General features: G+C 41.0%; 1 protein-coding gene across 4 annotated transcripts in view; it reads right to left on the bottom strand.

Annotated features, from left to right (window-relative positions):
• ETV6 (ETS variant transcription factor 6) overlaps positions 1–27,835 on the bottom strand; it is a 140,067-nt gene that overhangs the window by 63,423 nt on the left and 48,809 nt on the right. The window contains exons 1-2 of one of the 4 annotated variants that reach the window (XM_084290773.1): positions 8,414–8,511; positions 6,335–6,466 (exon numbers count right to left, since the gene is read on the bottom strand). The exons of 1 other annotated variant lie outside the window; for it this stretch is intronic. In XM_084290773.1, coding sequence (XP_084146899.1) covers positions 6,335–6,446 — 112 coding nt within the window. In that variant the 5' untranslated portion in view covers positions 6,447–6,466; positions 8,414–8,511. Of the gene's footprint in view, positions 1–6,334; positions 6,467–8,413; positions 8,512–27,835 lie in introns of those variants that run through there. 2 more of the 4 variants (XM_084290770.1, XM_084290771.1) reach the window with 2 other exon arrangements.

The raw sequence follows: 27,835 nt of genomic DNA, 5'->3' as shown, positions 1-27,835 counted from the left end.
GGAAGAGCTTCCTTTGACAAGCAGCAGAGGACACCCCCTATGCTGGCTAGGTGTTCAGTGTCTGCATATGCATCCAGCTCCAAGGGAAGAGTTAGTACTCTCTCAATGTTAGCATCAAAAGTCAGAACATTCAGAGCCAACGATGCGTGTTCAAATATGCCCCCCCACATACAAAGACCATGCATCGAACAATGCTTTTATAATGCAGCAAAACAAGGATCTTGACTAAATAAAGCAATGTAGCAGTGTTTTTTTTTTTTTGTTTGTTTGTTTCCTGCAGTACACATTAGAGGAAAAAAGAAGACGCTGGCCAGATACCTAGTACAGCAAATTGCTGACAGAGTTTATTGCCACTTGACTTCTTTTGATCCTCCATCACACTTCTAAGAAAGTGAAGTTGTCTCGTTCTTCTGAGCTATGTACTTTATTGATACCTATTCAGCTGCTGAGACAAGGCACGAGGCTTTTACAATCACCCAGCAGCAGCAAATTAAGACATCTTCCTGAGGGGTCTTTTCTAGTCATGTTTATTCTAACTTTCTTTGGGGTGATCTCAGCTTCCATGATTTTTAAGATTAAAAACATTTTGGAAAGCAAGGGAAGCAAATACTTAAAATACTCCCATCTCGTATTCCAGTTTTCATACTGTCCCCTTGAAACATAACATTCAAGTAGTTGTACAGCAGGTTGATCAAGGAAAAGACTCAGGTAAAATTCACTCTTTTCTCCCAGCATTAGGTTCAACACAGAGGAATCTCTCAGTCTGAATATTTGAAGAGAAGAAATAGAAATTTTGTCAGTAGCCAATGTGCAGGTGGGAAGAACAGAGAAAGAGAAGGTCAGGACTGACATTTTACAGATATAACACCACATTACCCTGGTTTACACTATGTGGGGAAATTACTGCCTTGACTTCCACCTTCTCTGAAATGGGCAACAGTAATAATAATAATACCAACACCTTATTCAGCAGGGACTGTAAGGGAAGACCCTCAGCAAAAATGGTATTTGAGGATCTTCGGATGAAGAACATCATTGTCATACAAACTCACGTGGTTTTATTAGCAGCCAAATCAAGGACTACATTAGCAAATGATCCCCTTTGAATGCTATTTTGTCAATGGCATGGAGTATTACCAAGGCTTTAACATTGCCTCTATGCCAGGTATAGACAATTAGCATGTTGTCAGGGTCTTCGATTCCTTAATTCTGCAAAAATAACGTCAAACAAATTGCCTTCAGCATGTCAAACAATTTATTCATAAAAGAGGCTTAATCTCTTAATGGTTATTTGTTGAAGAGCTTCTTGCTGTGTTAAAGAGAATTATGATTGTTGATGGTTGGACTCCTTGTGCATGTTTTGTTATTGTTTTACTGATGATTAAAGTCCTAACCATGAAGGAAATGCCAGGAGGCGGAGGGACTGACAAAATGCTGAGTTTGTGCTTATTTTTTAATTTGTTCAGCTGACATGTGAGTTTTTCTTGGCTTCCCTCCCCTCTCTGATGCTGCACCATGCAGTTATATTTTCTTTATCACTTTCCATATCACTTCCATATCAGAAGGGAAGTCAGTGCTGTGGGAAATCATGAAGAACCAGCTCTGAAGAGTGGCATGATCAACAAGACCTCTATCCCATAGAACAGAAAAGAGCTATATTACATGTCTCTGCCTTGGCCGTGTGTTAGCCCTGGCACAGAGAGGCCATCCTGAGCTGTGAGAACCTGTTTTGCTCTCTAATTCTTCCTGACCTGGCTGATCAGCTATCAGCTCATGGCTTCACTTATACTTGGTTTAATGATGTGGACTGGATGTGCACAGACAGTTCTTCACTGAGGACTGAACAGAGAACATCCACTCATTTAACAGAAGCCACTGAATCCAAGTGTTTATTTACAAACACTGCTAGCGTGATTTGGACTCAACCCAAATCTATTAAGGTTCCCCTGAGCCAGCTTGTTCTCCCTTCTCACCCCTCCCTCTCATTTCTCCCCCTAGACTGATCCATGACTGGAATGAGAAATAATGTACATTTCATGGGTTTTATAACTCATCTGGCAGGCTATCTGGTGGATTTTGGAGAAAGGGAGGTGGTGAGGTGCTGAGAGAACAAAGCCTGTACCAGTAAGTAGGGCAGGATAAGAAACTTTTTTTAAAAAACAAGCAAACAACAACAAAAACAGACTGGAAGACCAAGACATAAGGAACACCATCTCTGAAACACATTTGAATCCCAGTGCGTTTGGGGGTATGGGAGGAGACAAGGGAATATGATGAATCAGAAAAAGCCGTTGAAGAGGCAGCTTCAGCTCTTGCAACCAGAGCTTATTTAGCTGAGTATGTTCAGCATCCCTGATTGTGGCTGTATAAAAGGTTCTGCAACAGAGGACACGGGTCATCTCACTGGAACAATTCCTTCCGGGCAGTTTGAGATTCCCCATCCATCTTCTTCAGTATCTCTGTAAAGGAGATTCCAGTTTCTATACCATGTTTCTCTCACAATAAATATGGAATACAACGAAGCAGGACCTGGTCCAGGGCAACCTGGACCACAGGAGTTGAAGATTCAGACTGAATTTCCTAACTTCCTGCAACCTTAAGAAATATCAGAAAGTCTCATGGAAAAGAGAGGACTTGAAGTAGACTGGCTCTGGACAAGCCCCAGCAAGGGCCTCTTTCATTGTTTTCTATGACTCTGAAAGCTACCCGGACTATGAAAAACTTACGTTCGCCACTTAAAATGGTTTACTGAAGCTGGAATTTTTTGCCTGTTACTGGACTGATTCTGTTGAGCCTCACTTAAAACAACCAGACATCCCTAAACTAGCCACAACTTTATGTCAGTCCTTACTGAGTCAGTCTCAGTAAGACTTCAACCAAGTTGAAGACACCTCTTTGGCACTGTCAAGGAATTTGTCTTTTCAGGGAGAGCTACTTCCTTTTAACAGTCATCTGTTAATGCTTATGTATTTAGTAGTCATCTTCATATTTACCTGAAAAGTAAATAGTTGGAAGTCTATAGTTGATAGAAACCACCCAGACCAGTAAACTGCCAATAACGTGAAGTAACAAAAGGGAAGTAATTAAATGCAACACATGTCAAGGCTTTTAAAATAAGACAAAAGATAAATATTGGTACTGGTCTCAAATACCAAAGCTTAAATCTCCTTTCCCTTTTACACAAGTTCTGCATTGCTGCAGATCTGCTCAACTTTTGTCTTTCTGAAATGATATCAGTAAGACTGAAATCACCTTTACATCAAACACATTCAAATCAGTGCCTCCTAAAATGAATTAGATCAGTTTGCCTTTCATCCTACAGAAACCCTATGGAAAATACAAAATCTGCATTTGTTTTTTACGTGCTTGAAGAGAAATTTGCAACCAAACCCCACACAGGAAACAATGTCAGAGCTACTCTTTCTAAAGTTCCCAGCGTATGCACTCACCACTATCATCGCTAGCAGTAAAAAAAAACGACAAACCAACAAGTCTTGCTTACAGTAATTGAGCCAAAACATTTTCCAAAATGCCACCATCATCTTTTGCAGTGTAATCAGACTATTGTGACCATTTTGGGAATGGACAATGGAAAAGAATTAAGCTGTCAACAACAACAATGTATAGCTACATTAAAAGTCTTGATAACTAAAAATAAGGAAAAGATCTCCCTGGATCAAGTTTTGTTTACTCTGCTCCCTCCCGAGTTATTGTTGTATTCTACAGACTTACCATCCATCTAGGGATGGACTTTGGAAACACAGATGTGATGAGATAAGACATAGTGCAGCTCCAGCATCTCTCAACACTGCACAGTACAAAGGCATGCTCCTGCATTTAGCTACCCTTCCTCAAATGGTTGCAGATCTTATATACCAAAGGCAGGCTTCTCTAGTAGATAAGCTTCTAATTGTCAATGCCTTTTGACCCATATTCCTTATTCTTCCATCTTCTTCAGAAAGAATTATTTCTAATACTCTGGAGATAGTGGAAAGAAGCACCTTTCATCAGCAAATTTCAAAATATTTTCTAAGTATTAATGTGTTTATCCTTGCAAACGACCTTTTTCTGGGTAGAGAAAGTGAGTAGCATCATGCAATAGTGTCACAACCAGTAAAGGATTGCAGAAGGCTTGATAACCTGTAGATCATTAAACACAACAAATGGGACAGTTTTTTTTTTTATCAATAATGCAAGCCTTGGGCAAATTCACGTAAGTGAAGAATGACACATAAACTCTCTGTTTGACAGTCAGATAAAGAAACCACATCCGTCATTCTGCTGATGAGTCTCACCAGTTGATTATCATCCAATAAAATGTAAGAGTATATTGATTCATTCATATTCATTGCCTAAGCCTTCAGAAAATCAACAACTTCTGCTGAAATAATGCATTTTGCACCCATTTGCAAGTTACATGATGCCAAGCACGCCAATGTTTTGTCCCAATGCAGGTAGCTTATCCCTAGATTCCTGCCTTTCCTTTTTCACAGAGCAGACTGAAGGTATATTGTATATCCATTACACTCTCACCTCTTGGCTTCACAGAAAAATCCTATTCTTTATTTCCTTAACTCCCCAGGTGATACTTTACTCATCTCACCTCTCTCTCTTCTTCTTGGTCCTGACTCTAATCCCTTCTACTAATATACACACCTACAGTCTGCATGAGACAAGGGTTTCTGAGGCATGTGATAACCACAGGTAAGTCAATAAATCTCAGGTGTTCTACACATCCCAGGCACCTTCATAAATCTTGACTTGGAAGACTTCACAGAGCACTCCAGATTTGTGGGAGAAGAACACAACTTTCAGGCCACAAGGCATTGGTTTAGTAGGGACCTCTAAGCCACTCTTCAGAAGGTATCACCAAATTGAATCCTCTCTATGACAATTCTATTTAAAAGCACCTTCATCAGCTGCTTAGGTTGCTTGAGCCACCTTAGGTTGCTAGAGCCAATCCTGCTGAATGGCTCTTAGAATCTCATTCCTCTGACAGCTATACACCTTACACACCCCAGATCTATTTGTTCATGGACATTACTGGTTTTGGTTTTCATTCATGCAAAGTCAGAGGTTGGTGCTGAGATTTTACTTACTTTAATCACTTGATTATCCTAATTTCTGTAAGACTCAACCCTCTCATTGCTGAGCACCATTGTAATAATGGAAGTGATAGTACTGAGAGACAAGTAAGACATTCTGCCCTTACAGACATATCATGCATTACAGGGCCTGATGTACAGTAATGCAGTGGTAACACCAGTAAAACAATACAGCCTCTAGACCATTTGTAGGAGCATATATAGTCCGTTGAGGAAGATTAAGGCGAGAATATGAGGCTATGTCATTTAAGTCTGGCCTGAGGCTGAAAGCTGAAATGCAAATCTTTGATAGGTTAGGGTATGTTGCACCTTTCACAGTTTGTGTGGTGGAGTTGGAAATTGCTATTATGTCCTAGACCTAGCTGTCATCACAGACCATACAGAACCCTATGGAAGTAGAATAAAATAAATGATCCGCTAGGAAGCACTTCAGAATCTCATCACGCAGTTTTAATACCTACAGCAGCATTGCTGGCATCTCCCTCTTAATGCTAGTTCTTTAACTGAACAGTAAATCTCATGCACTAGTCCTCAGAACAATCCCTGTGGTTTGGCACCACACACAAACACTTAGGCAGGTACTATTCATGCCCACTTGTGTGTTCAGTCAATGAATACGGAAGAAGAAAAGTATATTTATTCTCTCTGCTCCAACAGCTGCAGAGAGTACACAGCCCTTCAATGCTAAGGGCTCAGCACTCACATTTACTTAATAGCTGAGATTCTTTCTTGAAATTGTGCAATTCAACCCATGGAAATTTCCTTGTTTGCATAATTCTGTCATGTTGATATTGTTGGGGTTAAACTCAAAATGTTGCATGATGATGATTTTAAAACTGAAAAATCTCTTCTGGTAGAAGTAAAGGGAGGGGGGGGATTTTTTTGTTGTTGTTGTTTTTCAAGTTAACTTCCAGTAAGGCTTGGAGGTCATTTTGGGTTGAATAAATCACAGGCACAAGTCATCCTCTTCTGAGCATAAGCAGTACAATTCCCAGAGTCTTAGACATAACAGCTAAAACAGTATTTAGAAGTTCTGGCTCATCTGCTCCCAGATTTCCTGGACAATGGTTTAACACATGCTAAAAAAAACTGAATCATTAGCAATGGAACACAGAAGTTTAGTTCTACCGCTCTTCTCTTTCCTGCCCATATTTTCTCAATGAGGCATAAAAGTCCATCCTTAACCCACACACAGGGACTAACAGAACTCCTTGAGGGTTGCCACTCACCGGTATTTAAAGGATCACTCAGATTTTCATAGGAGATCTGACTGAACTTGTCATGCTTGTTGTGTCTCTTTTGCGCTTCTGCTCTTCCCAGCTGATTTTCAGGCTGTGACATTAAGCTGCAGGGGCTCACTGCTGGCAACAGAATGGCAAGCAAGCTTTGATTTTACTTTTTTGTTCTTGTAATGTTACATTACTTTACATCAGAGTACTTCAGTATTCAGGGACATGAATCTGTAGCTGCTAATGACATAATAGGCCAACTGACAATGGGTTAAAAAAAGCAGAACTAGGAAATACCTAAGCCCTATGCCTTTGAAATACCCTTGCCTTTTTAAATAGTTAACAGAAAGGAGCTACTTCTAACAGACAAGTTTTCATTAGTCAATGGTACGTCACCAACGGCCTTTTCCAGGAAATGTGTAATCAGGGCACTCCCTCGACTCATACTGAATTTAAAAATAATAATAATAATTTTATATGACTAACTTCCTTAGAAAGGAAATTTCCCTAAGAAAAATACCACTTTGTTTTGCTTACACCTGAGAAAAACTGTACGAAATTACTGAGACAGATCACCTTTCTTCACCTGCTGCAGGAACGCTAACTGTCCATCCCTGGAAAAATTTAGTTATGGTCACATTAGTCTAACTATGACATGGGTAAAAGGGAAATTCAGATGATTTGGGTTTCAAATATCCCAGCTCTTGATCTGCATTGTTTTTTGAGATTACTCTTCAATGTGAGCGTGCCACAACTCCTGCCCTTCTGATACATTCCCTGGCCACCAAACTGAGCAGATATTCGGTGAAAATGACATACTTTCTTTTCAAAATCTACTTTGTGTCTACTTCAGGGGGTCTTTTGAACTATGTCCAAGAAGGTCTTGGGAGATAATTGAAAAAGTAAACCTGTGGTCAATAAGCCTTGCTTAGTGATACAGGGATTGCCACCTGCCCTGGAAAAAAAATAATGGAAAGAGCAGCATCGGAGAGAACCACAAATTATTGAAGACTATGAAAAGTCTGATTTGGCCCATCTTACTGTGCCTTATATTGAATTTTAATCCAGGTCTTCAGTACTAAAAAAAAAGTAGAGTACCGATTCCCTATATTGTTCACACTTTAACAAAGTGAGGTGCATGGGGAGTTGCATCTTTTTTTCACCCTTTCCCTTAAATGTCATTTGAAAGTAACATTTGTTCGAATACTGGGACAGAGATTTCCTGGAGAAAACCATTACGTCCATCAGCAGTTAATAAATTTAGCATTTTTATACACAATCAGGCCTAGGTATTGAAAACTCCTAAAACCAGGGACTGTGTGAGAGAGGAAACTCACAGCCATAATTTTCACTTTCAACCCTAGGGTTTTCTATGAGAATCCATTTTCTCATGGGAAGCAAATGCAGCTGGTGTAGAGCTGATGCCATGTTGCAATGCAGTCATGGTGACAGCTTGGGCAACATACCAACTAGCACTGCTGCACATACAGTTCTCTCTCCCTCTGGATCCCCAAGAGAAGAACCCACCTAAAAGTTAGGCTCTCCCAGGACTCCCTGGGAAGCTCTGTTTTATTCTTAATCGAATAACTCCCTCAACACAAACATATAGATATTTAGAGGAAGTCAAACAGAGTCAGTGTTTACATATCTTTCCTGTTAACATTTCTTGCTGCAATAGATCTGTGATGGTAAACTACATTAAGGTGAAAAAGGAAGCATTTCAAACGATCAGGGCAAGATCCAGCTTGATAAAATACCAGTTACTCTTCTGACAGCCTGCAAGCCAGAATAGGACAAGAATCTGAAGAATGGTTACCTTGAAATGATCTTTAGCCCAGGTATTCTTTCCCCAACTATTCCAACACCAGATCTGCTGAGTTTTCTAAAACATTGCACATGTATCATGCAGCACCGTAGGAGAAGCAGTGTAGTAAGAGAAATGCCTGCACACAGCTGGTATCAACACCATGCAAGCAGAGATTTTGAGCAGTCCAAGTCAGTGTAATTGAGAGGATGGAAACTTAACATGACCAAAGGAAAGTGGAGGCTGAATGCCATTCTCCTATGGGTGAGACTTACTTGTCTCTCAAGGGAAGTCATAGAGGCTCCACCAGAATGGACAAGCATGTAACGAAATGAACTGTGGGGACATGTATTATACACCTCACCATCTCCAGCTTCTTTCTTCTTTCAAGCAGAAATATATGCTACACAGAGGAACAGAGCTCAAGATAAGGACACAGAATGCCACCAGTAAGAGCAGAGGCTTTAGGTAATAAGTTGTATCCTACCTCATCTCTTCGGTCTTTCCTTTGTCCTCTAAGACCTTGCATTGTAGCAGCTATTCCTATGATAGGATGAATTACCTACAATTTATTTAAACTCCACTGTTGCTAGTTCTTAGCTGATTAGAGAAATCCCTACTGACCCACTATTGCCAGAAGTGAAATAAGAGATTTCCATCCTCTGCCAACCCAGCAAGAACATCTACTAGGAATCTCTGGGCTTTCCGTGTGGAAGCAGGAACAATACCCTTAGAGATCAGTTGTGCGGTTGTGATTTTCATGTCCTTTTTCTACCTCATTTCCTTTCAGCACTCTTTTGGTATCATGCCAAGAACAAACAGAGAGTGTGTTTAAAGCAAGAAAAAAAAGAGCACAAATTAAGTGTCCTCCCACCCCCATTTTACTGGAACTCACTATCATTAAGCTGAATAGTGAGCTTGGAGTGGCACCTGATTAACAATGTAAATCTCTGTTATAAAAGAAAGAAAAAAAAAAAAAAAAACACTCAACTGAGTGGAACTGTTCTGTTTTACGTGCAGCTCAACAATTGTGCTCCCACTCAGATTTCCTCCTGGTGTGGCCATGGCTGCTGCCACTGCAGGATATTACCTAGATTTTAGTTCTGACTAGATTGGAAGTAGTTCAGTTTAGTTTTTACTCAAAAAAAAAAAAAAAAAAAAAAAGAAAAATACAACAGAAACTAGTTCTGTGTTCTTTGGGGAAAGGTGAGAGATTAGGAGTTCTCAGTCTGGGAAGCAGGGGTAGTAAATCGCAGAACTGTTTGAGGCTGCATCAAGTACACAGAGAGGAACAGTTTACTCTAGCCTAAGTCAGAGGCAGGCAGGCATTGCAACTGCAATGAAGTTTCTTTAGGTGGAGATTAGCCAAACAAAATACGTTAGCAAGGACAGAAAGAGGAGCAACATATGTAAACAGCATGATGTATATTGATTTTAATCATTACTTTAGTGCTATCAAAGGTGGGGACAGCGTAAAAGTCTTGAGCAGGGTGTTCATCCACACTTTGCAGTCAGATTGCCTACTACACTTCTGGGTGCCTCAAAAATCAACAGTAAGAAACTGGCCAAGCAGTAAGCCTGTTAAACTACCCACACAAGGCCCCATCCAAGGTATGTCATCCACTTTAGCCAAATGTTAACAATTTAGCCTCTAAAACCTTTCAAGCTGAACAGACATTGTATTGTATCTGGCATGGAAGCTGCTTCTGAGAGGCCATCCTCTAATTCCAAACCTGCTTCTGAAAGCAACAGCACTGCAAGTAAAAGTTACCAGGTATTTTACAAAACATATGTAAAACAAAGTAGGTATGTCCATACTGTTCTTTGCTGGTCTGTATCTCGGCTGCAGAACCTGTCTTTTTAAAACCATTCAGGATTTTCATTGGGTCAGGAAGTAGAGCAACTCAAAATGCAAGTGATGGTAAGGATTTTTCTTCTCTGAACTTAGCTTGCAACCCACTGTGCCTCAATGCTACAGCTGAATGAATATGAGAGCCTACTATCACACACCAAAATCCTGCCTGCCCCAGGAACACCTATATGCTGTAGCTCTGTGGCTGCACATCCTTTGTACAGGTTACCGAGAATGGATCCTTCCTTACTTTCATTTAAGAAGCAGTACTGTGTCTTCTAATTGCTGTAAGACAGCCCTGGCCACAGCACAGCATGGTGTTAGATTTGCTTTCACAATGCTGTCATGCATTGTATGCATGTGATATATAGTATGCCAATCATGATGAACAAAGTTCTACATTTTGAACTTTACACTTTGCATATCTGTTCAATATGAGGAATGATTACAAGTCATCATTGATGAGACAATCTCCTAAACTAGTAGCAGAGTTCCGTTTCTTCAATACCTCCAGGACTACCAAACCCAAATATCTGAAAATGAGGCAACCGGACTTCAATGAAAATAAGTTAAAACTGATAAAAATGCAAAAAATAAGTCATACAGATACGATCTCACACATGCATATTTTTTCTTTGGTGTCCTTCGTAGCTGGCTTCTGAGTATTGTGAATCACATTTCCTTGCTTTTCTTTATGCAGTCCAGCAACTTGCTTTAAAAATACAAATAAAATCTCAAATTCTTTCAGTCATGTGACTTCAGCAGCTGTAACTTTAGAGAAAAAAAAATCCCAAACTGACACACTCACTATAAAATCATAACAGAAAGCAATGTTCTGCCAATGATTCAAATGTCTCGAAAATCCTAAAATAACTACTGAAAAAAGGGAGAAGGCCTCCTTACCAGAAGGCGGCACATAATACACACCAATTCAGGAGGCTACAGCAAAGTACTAAAGCAGTTTTAATTACCAGCTGAATAGGAGGCAGGGAATAAAGGCCCACTCTCAAAGGAGGAAAAAGAAAATGCTGATTCTACACTTGTTAGCAGTGCACACCGGATGAATTTGTACAACTAGGTATTATTAGCAGGATGATCAATAAATTTTACAGATGAAGTAGTTGAGACAGAAAAGGGCGAACTGAAACTTTTGTATGTGCGTTCCCCCCATACCTATGCCATCTGAAATCATATCCTCTAACTCCATCCCAAATGTGTTCAGCAACCCAAGCAGTCTCATCTAAGCTCTTTGCCCGGTTCACCTAAACTCCCAGCTCTAGGGAAACCAATAGGGCACAGTAACCCACCAGTGCTTCCCTTCTCACTTTTCAACCCGTTAGGACGGCGCAGAGCAGGAAAATAACATGAGCCAATTTGTGCCTTTTGAAAACTCCGCTATAACAGCCTGAGCTCTCTGGGGATGCCCTCCCTCCATTGTGTCTTGGCTGGGATGGAGCAAAGGTCCTTTTTTTTCTCTTATTTAACAGGAAACACATCTGCAAACCCTCCTCCCAGTCATTTTCATGATCACACCAAGACATTCCTTTTTATAGGGACTGACTTAAACTCCTCGGTACCCCCAATTTCACTTTACACAATCACATGCACAGCCATGGCACCCAGCGCTCATGGCAGCCACTTGCAGTTTCTTGGTCCTACGTCCGGGGCTCTGGCAGCACCAGCAGGGCTTAAACTGGAGCCATGGGAGGAGGAGCAGAGTGTCTCCTCCATTTAATAAACCATCTCCAACATCACACCCATCTGCCTTGTTGGTTGGAGGGGGTCGTAAAAGAGACAGCAGCAAATAGCAGGGGAAAGGGAAAGGGGGAGGCAGGAGAGGAAAGTGAGACTTACAGGGAGGAAGGCTGGGGGGAAGGATATGCTCTGCTACAGAGAATTCTGTCAGGATGCAATTTATTTTCATTTTGTGCAGGAGTGTAATGGTGTACTGCCTGAGCTCCCTCAATTGCTGTTTTGAAGTGAACCAGGCTGGTATGTCTTTAATTTATCATTTCATTATGAAACAGTTTCCCTTCCAAGAAGCCTTCAAGTCAGGAAGCTCTGTCTGCCCACACAGGAAATTCCTTTGCAGCAACTTCCCCAAAAAGGAAATTTCCCTCAGAAGCGAGCCCAGCTCATGCCTTTGAGCAGAGCTGTTTGAAGACGCTCTGGCATGCAAGCCCTGCAAACACTCCTGGCTTCTCCCCACAGCCAGTGTGGCAGGAGCAGAGGTTCTGCCTCTGCGCTGGTGTGCACAGACCCCCACTGCACTTGACTTTTCTCCTGCTCCCCCCCCTGCCAGAGACAGCACTCAGAGGAGACCCATTTCTGAGCTTTTACTAGAGAAAAATCTCTCTGTTCAAGAAAGAGGCACAGGACATATGCACACATAGCTGAGACTGCTGTGAAGTCGTGGTGGAAGAGGACAGTATGCTGTAGGAAAACTTCCCAGACTACTCCAATCCCCTAACTTGGAAATCAGGGGGAAAATCTGCAGTGTGTCTTAGAGCTCTTCCAACGGCACCCCAGAGACTGCACTCCGGCCCTTACACGTACTCTGCTTTTAATTCAGTGAACTTTTGCAGTGAAGATTTGCAAGCAAAGTGGAAGGGGGGGGGGGGAGAATATATGGATGGAAAGGAGGGGGGAAAAACCACGTTTACAAAAATGAATCTCACAGACATCTTGTGAATCATTAAGTGGGAGAGAGCCAAGAACATCCAAGCCAGAGTGAATAACAACATACGGCATTTTATGAAGCACCTTAGCAAAGGGGACATAGATCAGAAGCACTGCCAGACTTCCAGTAAGTTTTCAATTTACCATGTCAAATCACAAGTAATACTGAATAACTTTTTTTTTTTTTAATGACTATGCCCAGAAACCCAAACTGGGGCAAGAGAGGAAGCAGAACTGAATTTCACATTATGCATTATATGGATGAGACAGGGCCATATAAGGGGCACATGCTGAACTGGATCTTGGGCTGGATGACAACAGGAAAGTGAAAGCAACCCTCTGAGAGCATGTGCTAGGGATGACAGAACCACCTAAGGGAGCGATTACAGTCCACTGGAGGCCTATACACTAGGAAGAAATATTCTCAGCCTTTCCCCCTCAGTTTCTACTTTAAAATTTGTTTTTCCAACACTTGATGGGAGATCTGGTCCTTGAAACCAAAGCTCCAGCAGGTGGCTGCCTGTCCTCCTCTCCCATTCCCTCCTTCACCAGATAGCTTTGCCCTGTTCCCTCGCCAGCTAATTTACATGACTTTTTTTTTGTTCTATCACTGCCCTTGGCATTACGTTCAGTGATTCAGTCAGCTGTTGTGTAAAGAGACTTTTGTCAGAATTGCTTAAAGGCAAATCCCCTCACTTAACTTTTATCCGCAGCCTCTAACTGGTGAGTTAGTTATCACCTACAAGAGCCCTTTGGTATAGCAGATGCATACTGAATACATATCTGCTTGGATAGCAGCCACACTACTGTCAAGCCACTGGAGAAGGTTATGAGATGGGGTAAAATTTAAAAACTGCCACACTAGAAAAGACCACTGGCCCATCTTGCCAAATGTCTTTGGGAGTGGTTGTAAGGAAGCATTAAGTAATCTCTTCTATAACACATTGCTTATCTCAGTCTCTGGTAATCCATGTTTTAAGGACATCATGAGCTGTGGTTGCATCCAGAGCATTGTCTGGACAGTATAAACATAAATAAAATATAAAATATATATATACAGCGTAGAACATACTGACCAAATGACCTACCCCTTCACAGGTTTATTTGGTTCTTTTTAGATCCAATCACACTTTCAGCCACCTAAGTATCTTCCTGCAACAATTTCCTCCATATAGCAATGCATCCTTATTCAGGTATCTTTTATGTATGCTACCCAATGATTTACCTCAGTTCTCTGGATTTGTTGTTCTGGAAAGAACTGTGAATATCTCTTCGCCTTCTTATAGCAAATGCGATTTCATAGCCATGTGGCAACTAACATTCTTTCTCCATGTCAACCCATTCACTTCGAAAACTATCTTATCCTCAAAATGTAAAATCCTAGTGCTGTCTTTAGTCTCTTGGGAAGCAGAAAACTGGGGAAGCAGAGTGTTGTGGTTAGGTTCCTTATCACAGTAAAAACGACACTGTGGATAAGACCACGTGCTAAATGGGACTGAGTTTGAACTAACACAAGGTGTTAAAAAAAACTCTCTAGAAGTCCACGAGACTCAATAAGGAACTTCCACTTCCTAGCAATTTTGGTGCAAAATCATGGAATTGATGCAGAGTTGCTCAACAAATTGAGACTGGTGACTGATTTTTGACAAATATCTTTGCTTCACTTTGCACTCAAGGGACATTCACAGGTTATAAAGTAAACCCCCATCAAAATGTCATGAACTACTCACATCCTTAACTGTTTTCTACTGTACAGCCCCAACATCTTTCTGGGTGAGATTTCCCTGTACTGTGGTCCCATACAAACACCAGGTGCTGTCTCTCAAGAAGAAATGAGGAACTATTATTAAAATAAGAATAATTTACTTTCATCCCTATTCTGAGTGACACTTGGAGCAGTTAATTTAGTAGATGACCATAACTTCAAGCAGTAAAGACATGCTAGGCCTTTTATTCATACAGAAAAAGATTATGTCCATGCTCTTCCAGTTGTCAGGATCTATTAAAGTGCAGTTCTCCTCAGACTCAAATTATATAAAGTGTTCATGCAATTGAGAGCTGGTTAAGAGACAGGTTTTGTACCACTTTAACTGTATTTTTACAGCCTTTGCATTTTCAATGTTATATCAATTTACCATTGTAAAAATGCTTCAGAGTGGTGACCATGTAATTTCAGAATAAAACTGTCACCATAAGCTACTTTTATTTACTTTCATAGAATATCCTGAGTTGGAAGGGATCCGTAAGGACCATCAAGTCCAACTCACACAGGTCTACCCAAAAAATCAGACCATGTGACTAAGTGCACAGTCCAAATGCTTCTTAAACTCTGACAAGCTTGGTGCAGTGACTACTTCAATGGGGAGCCTGTTCCAGTGCACAACAAACCCTCTCAGGGAAGAACCTCTTCCTGATGTCCAGCCTAAACCTCCCTTGTCACAGCTTGACACCATTCCCATGGGTCCTATCACTGGTGACTAAAGAGAATAGATCAGTGCCTGCCCCTCCACTCCCCCTCATGAGGAAGTTGTACACTGCGATGAGGTCTCCCCTCAGCCTCCTCTTTTCCAGACTAAACAGGCCCAGTGACCTGCTTCTATGTCTTCCTCCCTAGGCCCTTCACCATCTTCATCACCCTCCTCTGGACACTTTCCAACAGTTTAATGCCCTTTTTGTACTGTGGTGCCCAGAACTGCCCACAGTGCTCGAGGTGAGGCCGCACCAGTGCAAAGTAGAGCAGAACAATCACCTCCCTCAACCGACTGGCAATGCTATGCTTGATTATTTCAGTTTCCAGAGCAGTGACAAGACTGTTTGTGAATTAGTCTTCACATTAGCGGTCTTTAGGAAGTGGCCAATGGAGTGCATTCAGTAAGAAAGTACTACATGCAGCTGACGGGGCTGCACCTGTAACTCTAATCTAACAGATTTCAAACCATATGCGATACTGTCAACTCTGTGCACCTGATCTCATAAAAATAGATTGATAGATCATTTCACCTGGGCCTCTAGTTTCAAATACAGGCTAACTCTCCAGAGCCTGCTTCATGCAGCTGAGATATGGGGAGGACAGCACTGTGAGCCTACTGGGGAGAGTGTGTAGCCCAAGAGGTGCTGTCCACCATTTTTGTGTTCATTTTTTCTGATCATAAGCAATAATTTTACAACTTTGCCTAAAAGAGGTGGTTGTAACATGCTGTTAGTCAGCTTCAAGGGAAAAATGAAGAGTAATAGAATCTGTGTATGAAACCTAAGTTCTTGAGCTAGCCTCTTCTCCATCAGATCTAAGTATTTCAAACGTGTACATACACATGATGTGTCAACGTAAAAAATAAAATAAAATTGAAGCTTCTCATCTTTGAAATGAATTTTGACTGCTAACTCTTATCTGGGTTGATTTTTTTTTTTGTGCATGCATGTTCTCACTGCAAACAGCAGAGCACCAGAAAGGCCCAGGGTGGGAAGCAGTGCTCTCACGGTCATGCTGGATTCTCCCAGAAGTCTCACAAGAAAATCACGGTTACGGAAGACTCACCACAATACTAAATATCCAACCAATTTGAGAGAAAGACATTTGGATTTACCTCTAGGTGTTCTGCTGAACCAAATCAGATGCCAAACTTTGAGATTCAGCCATCATTACTGCACATGCTGATAATGCCATGTTAGGGGTCCAACAGCAAATATTGACTCTTTACCAATCTAGCTGCTTCAGGTCTGCCCACCACAAGTACAGCTACTCTTGCTGTCACCCTCAGTCGCCCTGCTTGTTTTACATTCTGATTTTAAAATTGAGACAGGGTCTAAAAAGTGGATGAGGACTGTAAATGTTGCAGCTCTTACCGACATTGAGTGCTAGCCCTTATTTGCATTCTGCTGAGCTCCAAGGCTCTGATTCTGAACCAAATTTTGAACTTCTACTGTGTGTGACCCATTCGCTGCCGCCACACACCATGCATTGCGTCTGTGAGAACAATACAACGTGGAAGTAGAGAACAACTCCTGTGATTTGGCTATGCTCCCTTTCAACAGGTGAAAACCACCAAGCAAGTTGCAGAGCAGTGATGAAACAAGCTCAATGTATTTAACAATGGTATTTGTCACCACTGGTTATTAGTATTTAAAGAGCAGTAAAAAAAAAAATAAAAAATATCTCTAGTGAGAAGATCAAGGTGCCTTAAACAATTACACACCCAGCAACACAGTAATGACTATCCATAGTAATGCAGCTAAAAGCCCAGAGGTAATAGGACTAAGGAAGCTTCCAAGGAAGCAATATACAAAGAAGTATGACACAGGGGAAAACAAAAAAAAAAAAAGGAACAAAGAAGTATCTGTGTTTTTCTGACAAAAAGCCTTCACTAAAGCACAGAGAGGAAGTGAAAGCCAACAAGGAGGTTAAAAACTGAAGGAGACAGATTGCTTGGAAGAAATCAGAACGGAAGAGAGACTAGGAAGGAGGAACTTGAATACATAAAGGGAGATTTCCCCCACTAGGAAGTACACAAGGACACACACGAGTGGCAGAACTGAAATGAGTAACTGGTTTGTGGACCAGCAGGGACCAGGGCTACTTCCTTCTGCACTACCAAGAAGGAGGAAGTGGAAAGGGAGAAATTCTCAGTATTGCATAAGACCAAAGTGGCACAGTCGTTCCTTCCTCTCTTCCCCCAACCACCGTTCAAAGTAGAAGCACAGCACAAAACTCCACATTTATTTCTACACAAACATTCTGAATGAAGCTATGGCAGCTGCTAAGGCAAAGACAACTCCGATTGACAAGTGGATCCGGAAGGTCACACACTTCTTTTCACCCTGCAAGTATCTATTAAGCTGGCTTGACAAACCCTTTCTGGTTCAGTACCAATGTTTTCATCTAGTACTTGTGCATTTTTACTCAGGAGAGTAGATCCACAATTGTGCTTCCTGAACCTTTCTTTATCACTATTATTGATATCAAAGCCCAGGGCGGCAGGACTTTGAGCTTTAGAGTCTGTGAAGAGGGAGGGCTTAAATCTCACAGCATCTCTCTGTTGGCTTGAGTTGGTGGAAATGTTCTTTAAAGCTCAGCATCAAAGCGTTCATTTTATAAGCTGGAAGCTTTGGTTCTTGTGCCAGCAGTGACTTCTCCCCATAATTAATTAATACCGTATTAATTGTGCATGTTCCACAGGCCTGTTGAGGAGGTGTGGCAAGACCTGCACACACAGATCAACCTTTTGGGTGCAGCCCCAGTGCACAGGAGGCAGAAGGTAATGACATTTGAAGTATTCTCCAAAGAGAGCAGATTACAAGTGATGTGCTCAGGAGACTGTGCAAGCTGCTTGCAAGCCCTGCAGTGGCACTTCAGCACATAACACACAGCAGGGGCAAGGAGGGATCTTCTACCAGCTGCACCCTTGTGCAATCTGATGGGATCCATGCCAGCTCTGAGGACAACCAGCAGGCCAAGAGCTGAGTACCCTCGTGGGTAAGATTTGGCCACAAGACATAAGATCCTGCAAAACTGCTGGAAGGAGGAAAACAGAGGTGAGTTGACCCAGTCCCTGATATGCTGGGACACATCTTTCAACTAACTGCCGTTGGCAAGAAAGTCATACCCATCCAGTTGCTTTGACCATGGAGGAACCTGTGCTCCCCCTCAGAAAATCAAGAGGAAAGTTGAGACAGAAACCAGGGAGAAAAGAGGACACAGCCACCAATGCTGCCTGTAAAGCTGCATGTCCTCAGACACACTGCAGGGCGCTGCTGGAGATGGCCACCCATCAGCAGCCACATGACACGCTTCAGCCCGTGGGCAGATGCAAGGATGGAAACCAGCACTAAGGTCTACCTGTTGATGAGGGTGATTTATGGCATGGACTCTTCCTCCATAAAAAAATCATGCTGGTGGACATGTATACATTTTCAATTGCAATCTGAACAACGGGTACAACTGGCCTGAAATCTAGCCTGTAAAGAAGTTTTCACTCTACTGCTTGCACCAGATTAACTCATCTCTACAAACTTTTGTGTAGGTAAACAACTATTTGCTTTTCTGAAAGTATTGTGTGTTTGGCACTGCTAAAAGAAATATTTAAAAGAACAAAGAAAAACAGGACTAGCAAGGGAAATTTTTAGCTAGAGTCCAAAACCAAAAGCTGCAACATTAAAAATACATGAAAAAGAACCATAAGAAAGGGAGGTAATATAGAAAATTTGAAAGGCTTACACACTAACAGAACAAATTTATCCCAACAAGTTGCTTTTAAAAAAAGGGGAATTTATGCCTTACTATGAATGTGCTACAGCATGTCCATAGAAAATACTAAAAAAAAAAAAAAAAAAAAAAAAGTAGTTTAAAAAAGGTGTAGATAAAGACCATGCTACCTATTCTGAGATGACAAGGCACCTTAACAAACCATATATAGAAAGAGAACCAATAAAAAGCAGGCTTATAGCAAAACCCTTGTGAATTCTGCTTAAAGCAGGTAATATTTTTTTTTCCTCATGAGGATGGCAAAACGCAATTTACGTTAATCATACAAAAAAGTAGCATTTTTTTCCTTTACAATGGCATGAGAAAGACCAACAGAAATAAACACACCTAAACTTTATGTAATGTAATTAATTGTATAAATACAGATTAAAAACTTCATCTGTGTATCTGCAGATCCAGTGGGTGCCAAATCTAAGACGCCATTCCTATACTGTCCCATTCTTCCAGCAGTTTGAAAGAAAGGCTAAACAAGTCCCTCTACATTTTAAAAAATAAAAAGGTAGCTATTTATAGCTGCATTTATTGGAGCTGTTTCCTTATCAGGAAGCATGTAGCTGGGAATTACTGTCTGCCTACATCGGAAATTCTTTCAGAGATACAAAAACCCAAAAAGGAAATTTCCCTTCAAAAATATTGTTCTTTTTATTTTTTCCTGCTGGTGGGTTGAAAATAAAAAAGTTAGTGCTCTGACCAGGTCACTGCCCATTTGGGAGGTCTGTTCTGCCAAGAAGCTTCAAGACACCTGAGAAGAACATTAAAAAAATGTTTCTGTAGAACTGAAAGAGGAAAAATGCTGAGAACATATTCATAATTAAGAAAACAACCCTTTTCTGCAGGACTTTGAAACGGTGCAATTTCATTACCAGCAGTACGGTACTTTTATCTGAAACATGCAATTTCCTAGTGTCTATCCTCAAAAGAAAGTGTTAACAAAATCTATCATTTTGGCAAAAGCTGTCTCTCACTCTCAAAAGCCAGTGAAACCGCTGCTCTTCCTTTCAGCAGGAAATATGTGAGGCCAAAAGCCCATTTTGGGGTACCAGACCTCCTGCATGTCACAGCACTGAGACAGGGCAAAGGCCAAGTAGGAAATGTGTAGAGTACGTTTGCCCTTAGGAGATAGCTTCATTTCTTTTTGCAGCATGTGCAATACAGGGCTACAAGTAACTCCAAGAGTTGCACAGTGAATCTGCAGCTACTCAGTAAACTGTCAAATAGGAAGACTTGCATTGTCTCCAAACCTACACCCATCACTGAGCACTTTTCCATAGGAGGAGTCCCTCATACCGTCCCTCCACTGAACACATACCACACTATACCTGTGGCCTCTGGAGGCAGGAAGGACAGCTGGTGAATCACTGGAGATATTAACTTAATTTTAACTTGTCACAGCTTAATTTGACAGTTTCATCTTCTGGTCTGAATAACTGCTCTAGAGTTACTTGACCCTGCTGTCAGTGGAGAACAGACACTTTTACTCAGTGGGATATAGAAGTATGCAAAGATCAAAATCACACAGGCATATGTAATAAATAAAGCAGGTTGCTCAAGGCTATTCCCAGGGTATGATTTTTATGTGTAAAGATCTATAAGCAAAGATTTGGAGCTGATCAAACATCCCAGTTCTTTGACCATAGAAAGTCCATCAGTGGTCACTGTTCAGTAACTCCCAGCATCACTAATTGTATTCCTACTAAATATATAAACAACTCCACAGATCTTGAACAAAGATCACTGGTACATCAATAGTAGCATGCTAGTCCTGTACAAAACGAAGTTCGAACAAATATGTTCACTTCTTGTGTAAACACATTCATTCCACAAAAGGCAGACAGTGCACAAGCATCCACAGCAGAGAACTGGCTGACTCACAAATGCTTTCCCCCTCCCAATACATTTGGAAAGTGACTTGAGAAGAGACTCTATATTAAGGTGTTGGTGGCTGGGCCTCCAAATCTGGAGAGAACCATCTTACAAAAGATTTCTTCAATGAACATGCAAATCACTGAGCCCTTCTGCCCCAGCAGTAAAATGAGGAGTTGTAAATCAAGCATTTAATGGGGATTCTATCAGGCTGTACTTGTTAAGTATCAGAAAGAGCGCCAGCACAGGGGAAAGAAGACACAGAAGTAGTGCAGAAGGAAATCCAATGCAATAAAAAGGACATCAAATAATTGGTGTGTGTGCACGCGTACACACACATCTCGTTACATTAGTCCCAAGTACCTTGAATCTGCAGTAGGTTTCTCCTCACAGACGAAGAACACCACTGTCCAGCATTAGAGGGGCTCTCTTCCAATGTTCAGAGGCTCAGCTCTGGTTTATTATTACAGGACTGGACATAGCATGCATGGCCTGTTGCTTCTGATTATTATTTTTTTTTAACCACATTTCCGTTTTTTGTTGCAAGGTGCTCAACACAAAATGGTTTGTTATTGTGGAGTTTCTAGTCATGACTTACAAACAGTCTGTCTTGTGTCTTTAACTGCAGCAGTCTTGACTGCTTTAAAGACTGTCTTTGCAGTCTTTAACTGCAGCATTATTATGAATATCGGGCTCTTTACATTAATTTTAGTTCTTAAGAAGATTAACATAGAAGCATTCGTAACATAACACAAATGAAAAAAATAAATAGACACATTTGGGATGGAAAAAGAAAAAGCAATCTAATTTTAGATTCAGTGATCTTGACAGCATCCCTTTAAGACAAAGCTAAAAATGCTTCAAACACAGCAATACCATAAATGTCCTGCTGCTTTTGCTTCTTATTCCTCCCCACACTTTCCAGGGGAATTCCACTAGGGATCAGCTTGAATCCCACATTAAAGTGACAATGCTCCCTTTCCCCTCTGAGCAGAGGTGAGTCTACATTTTGAAGACTTAAAACCCTGAAGCGAAGATTTGCAGGAGTATAACAGACTGGCTTAGTACCACTGGGAATCCCACACCACAAGCTGTATATGCCCCAAAGCATGGGTCTCACCCTCCCACCTTGGGGCTACTTTACAAGTTCTCTCTGGGATAGGAAGGATCCTATCCTTCCACACACTTCGACTGGGATTATCACTGCAGAAAACACTGCACTAACTTCGTCTGTGCATATATACACAGTATGATATACACACACAAAAATAAAATATGTGTATATATAAATGCATATATAAATTAAAAAACAAACAAAAAAAACAACACAATACTCTCTCGGGAAGCAGAAGCCAACTCACAGCACTGTCCCTCTAGGACACTTTTCACACTTGATCTGGATGCCTCTGTCAACAGTAACTAGGCAGCGGTAAGGAGATTTAGGGTTCAGCTCGCCTGCTGTTTATATCAGGCGTGACACCTAAATGGGCCCCGAGTCACCCCGCTGTAAACCTCATGACAAAGAGCTCAGTTTTCCACAGGTGATGAAAAAAAAAAAATGTCAGAAAAATGTAAACCAGGATTTTCCTGATGCAAAGGTCACAGTTTCCACAGCTGGATCAGTAATGAGGGTTTAGCCCTCCCAATCCAGCATATTCTGGATCAAGTTCTTTCAAGAAGAGTGGCTGCATCTGTACTGTGTTCAGACATGGTGCAAGAGTTAATCTGAGACTGAGCTTCCCACCCAACCAAATTACTGGCCTGTATGATTGCTTCAAAGTTGGCTGGAGATTCTCTGTAAGAAACACCCAGGAGGCAGGTTGTGCTTTATGACACACCCAACCAAGAGTTCAAAGGCCTGCCATATTGATAAACTACATTTTGCTAAGCTTTAGCATACATCCTTTGCTTTAGTGGTACGATCTGAAGCAAGCAAAAAATACAGACAAAAATACAGTCCCTGATATTAGAGAAAACCTGTAGATGAGTTAAATTCAGATAAGCCACTGTAGAAACTGGCCTTTTAGGCAAGAGACAGACATAACTGACCTCTCAGAATCACAGAATCATCTAGGTTGGAAGAGTCCTCAAGATCATCGAGTCCAACCTCTGACCTAACACTAACAGTCCCCACTAAACCATATCACTAAGCTCTACATCTAAACGCCTTTTAAAGACCTCCAGGGATGGTGACTCCACCACTTCCCTGGACAGCCCGTTCCAATGCCTAACAACCCTTTCAGTAAAGAAGTTCCTAATATCCAACCTAAACCTCCCCTGGTGCAACTTTAGCCCATTCCCTCTCGTCCTGTCACCAGACACATGGGAGAACAGACCAACCTCCACCTCACTACAGCCTCCTTTAAGGTACTTACAAAGAACGATAAGGTCGCCCCTGAGCTTCCTCTTCTCCAGTCTAAACAACCCAAACTCCTTAACTGCTCCTAGTAAAACTTGTTCTCCAGACCCCTCACCAGCTTTGTTGCCCTTCTCTGGACTCGCTCGAGCACCTCCATGTCCTTCTTGTAGCGAGGGGCCCAAAACTGAACACAGTACTTGAGGTGTGGCCTCACCAGAGCCGAGTACAGGGGGACAATCACTTCCCTAGCCTTGCTGGCCATGCTGCTTCTTATACAAGCCAGGATGCTGTTGGCCTTCTTGGCCACCTGCGCACACTGCTGGCTTATATTCAGCCAGCTATCAAACAATAGTCTCCCTTGTTCATGCTTTTCATCCTAACAACTAGATGTAATTCACAGTCATGAAGGAGCCAGGCCCAGTCACCTCACTAGGGCTGACCAAAATAATCGTCACTGAGGCTGAAAGAATGGCTAGCTAGCGTTTCTGCAGTCCAGCTAGCCTGTCAATAGATTATTACGAGTTACAAATTGTGCCTTAAGACCACAAAAGAATTACGATCTACTAAGGGAAGCACCGTTAAACAGTGTGAACGGATAGACCCTGCCCTTAGTAGCTCACAATATAAATGTGCAAGAAAAGCCCATGGTGAAAGAAGACGCAACAGGAAAGAGATCAAACATTCCAAACAGTGAGGTGGTAGTGAACAGTGCAATTATTCTGTTGTTTTTTTTTTGGTGTATGTGTGTTTTGTTTGTTTTTTTGAGTGGATTGGGATTTCTTAGAAAAGTACAAGCTACCCAGAGAGAGAATAAAACAAAACAGAAAGGAGATGAGGGGGAGAGGCAAGCCTATAAAGGACAGCAAGAGGGAGGAATGACGTTTAAGTGGCCATATTGTGAGAGAAGAGCAAAAAGGGGTATGGAAAAAGCCAATCATCCCAGAAAAAGGCCAGTTCAGATCCTGTTAGATTCAGTGGGAATCATAGCACTCATTTCAGTGGGACCAGGATTAGTCTCAGAGTCATTAATCTAACATTCTGGCCACCATGCACAGTCCCTTTGTCTTATGAAGCTTTTATTTTATTTTCCCTGAATGTGCGTCAGTTAGTTTTGTTCCACAAAGATCCTTCCAAAGCAAATATTTTTATTGCTTGCTGCTCTAAATGTGGCTTAGGGTGAAGGGCTTTTTTTCCCGTCTCACTACATACTTTCAGTTCAACGCACTGAATATTCTAGTAACTAAATAACAATATGCTTAATGCTTCGAAGTGGCTGTTCCAGCTGCTAGCCAAAATTGCAGAATAATTAACAGGTGCCAAAGGATTAATAAAAGGAGTAACATAATTAATAGACACTACACAGAAAAAATGGATCCTTGGCAACCCTGACAGTGTTGCTGTTTCCTCCTCCTTCTTAATTGTTTCCTGCATTTCCTTAAAAAAAGAAAACTGGTGCCTTTAAAAAACAACTGATGCATATAAACATCAACGTATGATCAGGAAAAAGAAACTCTTGCTTGCTTTCTTTAAATTGTTTTTGGGTCTGATAAATGCCTTAGGTTAAAGTACCCACCAACTGAAAGCCCTTCAACTACTTTGCCTGCCCTTCTACTCATGTCCTGACTTAACCATGACAAAGAGGGCCTTTTTGCAGAATGTGGTACAGCTAGGGTCACAAAGATGTACAACCAGCACAGGGCCACCATACTGTTCTCCACTGAATTAGAGTTTCAAATACCAATAAAAAAAGGCATGCAGGAAGATTCCTATGAAATACGCACTAAAAGTTAAAGCCCTTAATAAAATCACGTCAGAAAATTAACCGAATTTCCTTTCTGTCCTCCTCAATGAAGGCAGTAGAACAGACAGTAGATACAACAGACACAAAGATGTTAAGATAAAAAAAAAAAAAACACATGATCAGACTAGCTGTATATGACCTGAACTATACGCTCTGATGTTCATCAAAATCATCTGTAGCATGGAACATACCCCAGACTGGAAAACCAAAGACCAGAACTCAACCTTACATTTGAAACAAGGAGTTCTCAAAGAATTTTACAAACTGGTTCCCATCTTTCTCCACCTCCGAAGCCCCCACCCTAAAAAGTGAGTGAAGATGATGACAAACACCATATAACCCATGTAAAAGTTCTCCCTTTTAAGGTGATGCATGTACTGTGACATCTGGGGGTGCCTTTTTACTCTGAATATCAGTGCAGGCTGTCAGGAGTTCAGAGAAAGGCAAGAGCAAGAAAAGTTAGTTGCTGCCAAGAATAATTGGTTCGTGTGTACAGAAAAGAATGCGCAACGTGCCTTGCTATGACAATGGGCTGCAGGCATATGAAGAATGCCAACACTAAAGAAAGAAGAGTAATTAGTGCAGAGGAAGAAATGAACTCTTGTTCACGTTTGTATCAATAGAAAACACTGAAATCTTTGCCTGTGAGATAACGTCCATCTCCTTAAACAAACACACATGCATTCCCAAGGGAAGATGCCCTTCAGAGATAAAAATCAGACTGTATAAATTGACAGAAATGTGCAAGGGGGAATGCTGCTCTACAGGCAATGACACAGATCTGAGCATGCAACGAGTCCTTTTTCAGCACTGATATTTCTGTGTCTCTTCTTAAATAAGTTTTACATTCTCTCTGAACATAAAAAAATAATCATGAAGCCTTTAAGCACATAATTACAGTTGCTGTTCTAGAAGAGACGGCAAAACATCTTATTTTTATTCTGTATATTAAAAAAAAAAAAAAGGAAAAAAGGTTGTTTTCTCTCTGACTCATTGCATATTAAGACATATCCATAACTTAAATGAAGTTCCCTCTATTCAGCTCCAAGAGTTTTTTACCCCAAGGTATTGGCCACAGCAGAAAAAGAATAACTAATGACACTGAACCAGATAAAAAAGTTTTTTTTGTTTGTGTTTTTTAAAAAAAAAAAAAAAAAAAAAAACAAGAAAACAAAAAAACAATAGTTTTTAATACAAAAACAAGAGAGAGAAAACTTTCTCTCCATTATAATATGAAGTAAGCTTCCTTGGAGTTAAGGGGTTACGCGGTATGCAAATAGTTTCACAGCTTTCACCTATCTCAGCATTCTCCATTATCACAGTATCTGGGCAGACACTCTATTAATCTTCACAACTTCTAAAAAATCTATGCAACCACAATTTTTTCATTTTAGAGTAAGAAAGCTAAATCAAGATGCCCAAGGTCACAGAAGACACCAAGGGCAGAGCCTTGTATGATAAATGAACTTGCTTCTCTGGAGTCCTTGGTAAACATCTCCGTTTTCCAAACATTCTCTCTATCTGACTTCAGTGCAGTCTGGTGTAGACCGGATTTGCTGCAAAGTTACCACAGCACACACAACAGGTACAAAGAGCAAACTGGAAATGACTGTACATTCTGACTACATACTTAAAACAGAGGAAAACAGCCTCCAGCTCCCCACTGACAGTTTATTTACAACACTTCCAATACTTATTTAATAGATAAGAAGTGGATGTTAGGCAAATGTCTATGTTTACAAGTATGGGTCAAAAGTCTCTTATAGAAAAGTATAGTATCAGAGAAAATGTTGCACTATCAGAAAATCATTCTCACTATTCCACAGCTTTATAACTAATATGGCTGATTACACTGTAGTTCTATACTACAGGAGTAGTAGATGGGAAGAAACTTGCAAATTAAAAAAGAAAAGGATGTGTACGAACGGAAAAAACTGTTTTCACATCAACCCCAGGATAAGGGGTTTCTCTGTAGACTTCAATCTGTGTTGACCAATGAGCAAGGAGGAGTGCTCTGTATGCTTGCAGCTAAGAGGGATATGCATTCCACTCTTCCAAACTTGTCATTTCTCCTTTCTCCAGTCTCTGGATCAAGTCAGCTCAGCATAGCTAAGAACTATGTGCTCACCAAACAGTGAGGAATAATTTATAGAACCAAAAGAAATCACTCTAGTAATTGTTCAGATAGTATTGGCTATTAGCACCTTTAAATTGCTCTTAAACATTAGAAAAAGGGAAATTTCTAACAGGAAGGCACAGAACACAGTCTGAATCTATGGAGTGCGTTTCATGGTCCATCTGAAACATTTCTCTTGTTCTTCTCCTCCTACGTTGTCACTGAAGGTGAAAATCAGTGCTTGGGCAAACTGTTACTTTCACAGTTGTACTTGTAGCACAGCTCTCAAATTTTCAAATTGGCCGAAATGAACATGTACAGTTTAGGACACTGAACTCTTGCCTTTGGTTTGGTACATGTCATCAAAATTTCATGGAAATAGAGAATGAGGGGAGCCCTCTCCAACTACCAGTTAGAGAGGGTTCATGCATGGAGCACGGCTGCAGAAACTTACCACATTTCCCTGTTGCATTGGAGCGAGGGTTAAAGAAGATTAATAATCTTTATATAGTGCTTTACCTAATCAACAAAAAATAATAATAAGGATGGAACCAAACAAAAACTCAGGTTTAAAAAACCCTCAGACTTTGGATCTAGATCTGGTCTTCATACATAGTAGCACAGTCTGAACTAGAACATCGCTACTTTCCCTTTTAAGGTAGTTCAGATTTGGATCAAAATCTGTGCCTCAGGCATCTCTAAAAAGTGAGAGGGGTACATGCACGATTTGCAAAATCCCATGTTAATAACTCTTGAACCTCACAACCC

Source organism: Netta rufina (genome assembly GCF_964035555.1).
Source record: "Netta rufina genome assembly, chromosome: 1".
NCBI classification, from domain to species: domain Eukaryota; kingdom Metazoa; phylum Chordata; class Aves; order Anseriformes; family Anatidae; genus Netta; species Netta rufina.
The sequence above is the reverse complement of the archived record's forward strand: the minus strand, read 5'-3'. Positions and strand labels throughout refer to the sequence as shown.